The 7,953-nt window shown below is 46.7% G+C and overlaps 4 protein-coding genes across 4 annotated transcripts; 2 read left to right on the top strand and 2 right to left on the bottom strand.

The window, feature by feature from the left end:
- Nucleotides 1–1,883: 1,883 nt before the first annotated feature.
- LOC115270071 (histone H4) lies at nucleotides 1,884–2,259 on the bottom strand. Its single transcript, XM_029879043.2, has one exon. The coding sequence runs from the start codon at nucleotides 2,203–2,205 to the stop codon at nucleotides 1,894–1,896; it is 312 nt and encodes a 103-aa protein (XP_029734903.1). The 5' UTR covers nucleotides 2,206–2,259; the 3' UTR covers nucleotides 1,884–1,893.
- Nucleotides 2,260–3,697: 1,438 nt separating this feature from the next.
- Nucleotides 3,698–4,178, bottom strand: LOC134284528 (histone H2A). The gene has a single exon (XM_062843500.1). The coding sequence runs from the start codon at nucleotides 4,096–4,098 to the stop codon at nucleotides 3,724–3,726; it is 375 nt and encodes a 124-aa protein (XP_062699484.1). The 5' UTR covers nucleotides 4,099–4,178; the 3' UTR covers nucleotides 3,698–3,723.
- Nucleotides 4,179–4,319: 141 nt separating this feature from the next.
- LOC115270068 (histone H2B) lies at nucleotides 4,320–4,776 on the top strand. The gene has a single exon (XM_029879040.2). It carries the CDS (start codon nucleotides 4,376–4,378, stop codon nucleotides 4,748–4,750), a length of 375 nt encoding a protein of 124 aa, XP_029734900.1. The 5' UTR covers nucleotides 4,320–4,375; the 3' UTR covers nucleotides 4,751–4,776.
- Nucleotides 4,777–6,584: 1,808 nt separating this feature from the next.
- LOC115270070 (histone H1-like) lies at nucleotides 6,585–7,406 on the top strand. The gene has a single exon (XM_029879042.2). It carries the CDS (start codon nucleotides 6,647–6,649, stop codon nucleotides 7,325–7,327), a length of 681 nt encoding a protein of 226 aa, XP_029734902.2. The 5' UTR covers nucleotides 6,585–6,646; the 3' UTR covers nucleotides 7,328–7,406.
- Nucleotides 7,407–7,953: the final 547 nt, after the last annotated feature.

A 7,953-nucleotide genomic window follows, 5' to 3' on the forward strand; every position in this document is an offset into this window, starting at 1 on the left:
TGTTGTTCTTCTTCCTCGCCCGACTTTGTTTTCACAATTTTGCTGGCTTGCTCGATAGGTAGCCGATTTGACAGTTCGATAGGTAGATTTGGTTTCACTCTTTGCGGGACTGTGTTATAAACAGACTGTAGGCGAGACATTCTCCCAGGGGGAGTGAGAATGAACGAACGCTCTCTCTCTCTTCTTGGCGTAACGTCCTCACTGGGACAAAGCCTGCTTCTCAGCTTAGTGTTCTATGAGCACTTCCACAGTTATTAACTGAGAGCTTCCTCTGCCAATGACCATTTTGCATGCGTATATCGTGTGGCAGGCACGAAGATACTCTATGCCCAAGGAAGTCAAGGAAATTTCCTTTACGAAAAGATCCTGGACCGACCGGGAATCGAACCCGTCACCCTCAGCATGGTCATGCTGAATACCCGTGCGTTAACCGCCTCGGCTATATGGGCCCTCGCCATGAACGAACGCGTGTAACACGATTTGGAGTGTATACGAATAACACGCTCAATTGTGTGTGGCTTTGTTTCACCGTGTGAGTGCCGCAGAGCACTCACCGCCGCTGCGTTTCGGCACGCATGGTGGGCAAGCTGTGAAAATTGTTGGCCAACATGGCAGCTTATATTTCGGATGGCAGGATACCGAGCTGTGCAAGACAACGCAGTTTTCTTGCTCTAAATCACAAAACCGTCATTGAAAATAATTGCACTGTTATCCAGATAGTGAGTAGAGTAGAATTTTTATTAGCATTGGTTGTGGTTTTAGCGAGACTAAAATCTGCGTTTGAGTTTTTGATAAACGACGATGGTTCGTTTCCTCTCAATTGGCGATTAAAAGTAGAGATTATGTCGTGAAAATTTGGAAGTTTGAAAGGGAAATACCAGTTCCCCATCAGTTGATTCGTCAATTTTTTGGTAAATTTATCGATAAATTGAATTTTTCTACCCCGATCCTACATTAAATTTTATCTGGAACGACTCAATCACTAAAATACGAAATGGGATTTCACTAAACTTAACCTCACTTTAGGAGGCCAGGTTCTGCATATAACCTTGTACGCCACGCTGTAATCGAGAATTTTAACTCTCCTTTCCCTCCTCCGTACTTTTGCATTGCTTGTCACAACTTTACAAAAAACCCCTCTCGTCCGTCTCGAGCGTGGCGTACTTTATGGATGGCCCCTAAATAATTGACATGCTGCTTTGAAGTCCGGGATTGGGATACATTCACTTCCAAGCGTACAGTCACGAACGTATGGTACACGCCATTGAAATCCCGGGTAGGGATGCATACATCCATGATTTATTGCTATACAGTTTACCGGTTCTACCGACGCTTGGCGTTGGGCGACATTGCAACCATTGTTAACAATCAAGTTCTTCGAAACATACATATTGGATGTGGGAAATATTAAACAAAACTGTCATCTTCAAGACTGGAGTTTTCCTTGCCTTGATAAGTATGATTTGAGCTGCCTACGTGCATAACATGTATAAGCGACGCTCTGGAAGTATGGGGACGTGTTTGCTTAGCTTTTCAATTCGAGCTTTTCCAACTCGAAGCGGAGCATTTTTGGCTGGCCAAATTCCGATACGGAGGCAAGCGCTTCTGGTTCCCAGGTTTCATTTCAATTTTACTTACTTATCGTCGTGTTCAGCTTTCCGGTGCTACGGTGCACGAAAGATAGAATATCGAGAGGTTCCCAATGGAGGTACTATATACAAATTGGATGCACATTTTCATCATTACAATCAATCACTTCCGTTCTGAGGTCCATAGGCACGACATATTAGGTACTGTTGCTTTTTGGCGGTAGAAAACTGACTGTTTAACTCTTTTGTACACACGTTCGGTGGCCCTGAAAAGGGCCGTTTTTTGAGAGAAGAAACCTGTGATTTAACCTCCGAAACCGTACAGAGTGCGTCCCTGTCGCTTCAGGGCGTACACGACATCCATAGCGGTAACGGTTTTGCGCTTGGCGTGTTCAGTGTAGGTGACGGCATCACGGATGACGTTTTCCAGGAACACCTTCAGCACACCACGAGTTTCTTCGTAGATGAGACCGGAGATACGCTTGACTCCACCACGACGAGCCAGACGACGGATGGCGGGCTTGGTGATACCCTGGATGTTATCACGCAAAACCTTGCGATGACGCTTGGCGCCTCCTTTTCCGAGTCCTTTGCCTCCCTTGCCACGGCCAGTCATTTTGGATATTTACTTCTGTGTTCGACTACGGGTGTAACGAAACTGATGCCCTACGAAACTGATGCTGCCGCTTTTATACCTACTCGAGGGGTAACTTCTTCTTGCCGTGCTTGCTTTTTCTATTCTTCTATGGCTTGTGATTGGTTGCCTGCGATGAACCAAGCATATAAAAGAGTACTACACAAATTCGACCCTCATTCTTTCGCTTCGTTTCAACGTATTCGTTTGGATTGAAAACAATTTTCTTCATCTACGATGGCTCGTACCAAGCAGACTGCCCGTAAGTCTACCGGAGGAAAGGCCCCTCGCAAGCAGCTGGCCACCAAGGCCGCTCGCAAGAGTGCCCCTGCCACCGGAGGAGTCAAGAAGCCTCATCGTTATCGGCCAGGAACTGTCGCTCTGCGTGAAATCCGTCGTTACCAGAAATCCACTGAGCTGCTGATCCGCAAGCTCCCATTCCAGCGTCTGGTCCGTGAAATCGCTCAGGACTTCAAGACTGACCTGCGCTTCCAGAGCTCAGCCGTCATGGCCCTGCAGGAAGCTAGCGAGGCCTACCTGGTTGGTCTGTTTGAAGATACCAACCTGTGTGCCATCCATGCCAAGCGTGTCACTATCATGCCCAAGGACATCCAGCTGGCTCGTCGCATCCGTGGAGAACGCGCTTAAATTTGGTCTTGTGTTATTAATCACTTTCAAAACGGCCCTTTTCAGGGCCACCGAAAACGTTTCACAAAAGAGTTTCACGAAAATTTCCTACGATAATAAGCCCCGGTATAGCCCTCACTATTATTTCGAACCTTTGAACATTTCCGCGCCAGCAGTGACGGTCCACCAAATTGCCAGTTACATTTTTCGTCCAAACGCCGACTGCAGGTAACGGCATTTTCGGGCCCGTTCACATAGCACACGGTTGGATCGATAGGTAAAAACAACAAACTGCAGCAATTTTCTGACAACCACATTCGATAGATTTACGTAATGACAAAGACAAACTTACCGCGGGGTACAGACTGAATCGATTTCGATTATTTTCATCGAAAATTCAACTATGTACGAGTCCTGATATTTTGACGCTGGATAACGTCCGTCAGCAAGATATGGGGGATAGAATTTCGAAAATCGAAAATTAAGCATATAACGAAGGGCGGTTAGGTTTCAATCGCTAATAAATCCATCATTTTCAGATGAGTGTTTCAATCAATCAGATTTTTTACTTCTTTCCACAACGATGAAAAACTAAACCGAATAGCAGTGAACGAAATTTAAAAACCATCACAAAACATTGACTTTATTTTTTTTTTTCGGATCTTCCTCGGGATGTACTGCTTCTGCAGGTTCCTGAAATAAAAATCGTACCATTTCCAAAGCATTCGCACATTCAGAGCACTGCAAGGTAGGTAGTTTTGCAGCGAACAAATCATTTCAAAACAACTCTCTATCAGGAAAATGAATATTGTCGTCCTGAAAAGGACGGTTTTTGGTTTGATGCACACGGTCTTCGATCGAGCGGGAAGAGATTTATGCCTTCTTTTCGGTCTTCTTGGGCAACAGAACAGCCTGGATGTTTGGCAAGACACCACCCTGGGCGATGGTAACGCCAGACAGCAGTTTGTTCAATTCTTCGTCGTTGCGGATGGCCAACTGCAGATGACGGGGAATGATTCTGGTCTTCTTGTTGTCACGAGCAGCGTTTCCTGCCAACTCGAGGACTTCAGCAGCCAGATACTCCATCACGGCAGCCAAGTACACTGGGGCACCAGCGCCGACACGCTCGGCATAGTTGCCCTTCCTGAGCAGACGGTGGATACGGCCGACTGGGAACTGCAGTCCAGCACGGTTGGAACGGGACTTTGCCTTTCCCTTAACTTTGCCTCCTTTGCCGCGGCCAGACATCGTGAGATAGATTCGAGTTTTACTAACGAAGAAACGTTCACAAAGCGTACGTAAGCTGTACTGATGGCGAACCAACGGATCGGCAGGCTATTTTATACCCGCATAGCACTGCGCTACACCAACACTAGGGAGGGAAAAGCGAAACGAATAAAATGACAAACAAACCAAAGGGGCGGAACATCGCTTGCTATTCTACGGGTATAAAAGAGAACCGATTGGCTCGGTGGGCATCAGTTTCTGTTTCCTTTTGGATCGAAAACAACCTCACCGTAGCACGATGGCACCGAAAACCAGCGGAAAGGCCGCCAAGAAATCCGGCAAGGCCCAGAAGAACATTGTCAAGGGCGACAAGAAGAAGAAGAAGCAGCGCAGGAAGGAGAGCTACGCTATCTACATCTACAAGGTGTTGAAGCAAGTCCACCCGGACACTGGCGTCTCGTCGAAGGCTATGAGCATCATGAACAGCTTCGTCAACGACATCTTCGAACGCATTGCCGCCGAAGCCTCTCGTCTGGCTCACTACAACAAGCGCTCGACCATTACCTCTCGCGAAATCCAAACCGCCGTCCGTCTTCTGCTCCCAGGAGAGTTGGCCAAGCACGCCGTTTCCGAAGGAACCAAGGCCGTCACCAAGTACACCAGCTCCAAGTAAATGACGACCGTCCGGGAATTATCGCATCAAACCAAAAGGCCCTTTTCAGGGCCACTATATCATTCTCGAAAAGAGTTAACTAGGAAATAATGACCTGCCAAACCAACTGCAACACTTACGACTCAAACCTGTAGGACCTTATGGCCATTTCCGATGTACCCAATGGTAACATTCATACTAACCTCTAGTGTGGGCCCCGAATATGGCGACCGTGCCTCGATGATGTACTGCCACTTTGGCTCTGACTGACTGTAGTTACTGACTTTCTCTCAGATTGGTTGTTTCACGAAAAGTATCACCGTACCAACTGTGGTGCTGCCACCAGAGTTTACATACAATCGTATAAGCGTAGTTTTAGTCACCTAGCTAGATGAGTGAGCATAGCATAGAGTGGTGGGTACGACTGCTATCGATTACACGTCGGGGTGCGTTTGCTTGATTTCAAGTTTCTGAAAATTCACCAATAATTAATCGTTGCTACAATCGGGTGCGTGCGACACACAAGATTGGCTTCAAGTATCCAACTGCAGTAGGCGTCGTTTTTGTTTTCATTTTCACCCTGGAATTGGCCAGGCAAACTTGTCAGCTCTACATTTTCGGAACGCCTTTGAGATGAATCCATCGGACCGAACATGTCTAGCCTGTGTCGTCCGGTGGTTTAGGTCAGTCAAATCATAGCTTTTGCACCATCGGAGAACAGATGCAGTGCGTCAGTTTTTGTTCGTTAGTTTCGATTACATCCAGACTGAACTTGAACCGACTTAGCTCTTCGATTGCGGAAAACTGCAAGTGGAAGTCGAAATACGCGTATCTGCCAAAAGATGTTGGCATTGGAGGGCCGGAATTAAAGGGTGCAAACACTTACTACATTCATTCAAATTCAGATTGAATTTGAACTCCAACGACGGCTCTAATAACTCTCAATGTTGATCGTACATCAAACAAGCTAACAACTCGATGGACTTGTGATAGATTCGCACTACTGGGCAGATTTTCGTGATTTTTGGCTGCTGTTAGGTGTATAATGTATTCAAATTTGTTGCCGCAAGATCCTGATGTGAAACTAACTCTAGATCTGTGATAACATCTAATATTACCCTTTTAAATCGTGCTCATTGCTGCGGCATCAAAGACTGGGACAAAGTACTGGTCTGCTTCGGTCAACTACAGCTGGGACTGCTACCAAGGCGGGAAATGATGTTTTCTGTTAGCATGCGTTTAGGTCGTAGAACTTTTGTACATAAACTAAATGTGCGTAAACCGACGGAGTTGTCCGATTGGAGTACAGCTAAGCACTAGTTTGAAGCATCATTTACGGAAAAATTTCATAAAACGGTATTGCCCAAAGTTTCCCTAAAACCAAGCACGCAGCAACGCGTACTAGCACCGGGAAGGACTTTGTTTTAGAGCCATTTCTAAGGCATTACCGGACCGAATACTTGCTCGGTATGGATGTCGCTGAATAGAGTAACTATTGGGCTTTTGAAATTCACTACCGACATGGACGATGACATTGTTTCAATAGCAACTATTGACTGTTTTGTCGGGTGAACCCACATCATATGACTCACGGGTGCTGCTAGGACACGTTTTTGCCAAGCTATTTCTGACATGGAACCCCAACAGCAATGTTGTGCCACTAGCTAGACTCATGTGCTTGTTAACTGTACAGAAAAGTTATTCAACTATTGCTCCCAGTAAATGTAAAATAGCGTTTTAGAAACATGTTACCAAAAAAATAGACAATATTTTGCGAACACTCAATAAGTGAACGATCATGTCTGCATCCCTAACACAGACATCATTATCGAACATCGCACTGTTGTCGGATTTACCTTCATTCAATCGTTTACACCAACGTGTCAGTGTCGCTGTACCTACTACCAACCAACCGCAATGTCTGAAGTTGCCGCCGAAGCCGCTGCCGCAGCTCCTGCTGCCTCGCCAGCCAAGGCCAAGAAGCCAAGGGCCCCTAAGGGACAGGGCAAGCCGAAGAAGCCATCGACCCATCCTCCAGTGAACGATATGGTTGTTGCTGCTATCAAAACCCTGAAGGAGCGCAACGGATCGTCCCTGCAGGCCATCAAGAAGTACATCGCTGCCAACTACAAGTGCGATGTCGCCAAGCTGGCCCCATTCCTCAAGAAGGCCTTGAAGAACGGTGTCGAGAAGAGCAAGTTTGTCCAAACCAAAGGAACTGGTGCATCCGGATCGTTCAAGCTGAAGGCTGAGGCCAAGAAGGCCGCCGGCGAGAAAAAGCCCAAGAAGGCCGGTGAGAAGAAAGCCAAGAAGGCTACCGGTGAGAAGAAGAAGGCTGCCAAGAAACCAGCTGGGGAAAAGAAAGCCAAGAAGCCAGCCGGCGAGAAGAAAGCCAAGAAACCAGCTGCAGCGAAAAAAGCCAAAGCTGCCGGTGCAAAGGCCGCCAAAAAAGCCGGAGGTGTGAAGAAGGCCGCTGCCCCGAAACAAAAGGCCACCAAGCCATCCAAGACCGCCGCAAAGAAGCCAAAGACCCCGAAACCGAAGAAGGCCGCCCCCGCCAAGAAAGCTGCCGCGAAGAAAACCGCCGCCAAGAAGTAATCTGGCGATTTTCGGAACCATCAGTCGTCATACTGCGAAACAGTATCCCACTTTCAAATCAGTCCTTTTCAGGACTACCATCTTAGATCTTACCAAAGAGTTAAAAGTTGAAATGGTTTCCTATCATCCAATGCCAGGTCATACGTTTCCTAGAATACTGCTAGGTGCAATTCTCAAATAGGCCGGTCAGCTCGGCATGATTGAGTGGTGCCTTTTCGCTGCCGCCGAGCTTCCAGAGTGAAACTCTCGAATCTTTGCACCGTGTTGGTGTAGTTAAGGTTAATTGAAAATGACTGCAACTTCCCTGCAGATTGATTGGTTGGTGAAATTCCTGTTACTACCCGGTTGACATAGAGCAAGTCACCTGGAATGCTGCACTTGAAATGATGAAATTCACAAACACCAATCGTGAGAAGCACTAATTGTCAGGATACAGCCATTTCTGTCTTCGCGCTTCGATATAACGTGCATTTTACCCTCGATATACGTACACCAAAATTTGTCTCAATGTGCACTTATTCTGGGTAGCATGGCTAAAGCTGCAATCGCATTTGGGGTGATTTTATCGTTTATCTGGAGATCATTACTGGGAAAGTTAGAACTTTTCATCGAAGCAAAATGTACGT

The sequence above is a fragment of the Aedes albopictus genome, unplaced genomic scaffold (assembly GCF_035046485.1).
Source record: "Aedes albopictus strain Foshan unplaced genomic scaffold, AalbF5 HiC_scaffold_256, whole genome shotgun sequence".
Lineage (NCBI taxonomy): Eukaryota > Metazoa > Arthropoda > Insecta > Diptera > Culicidae > Aedes > Aedes albopictus.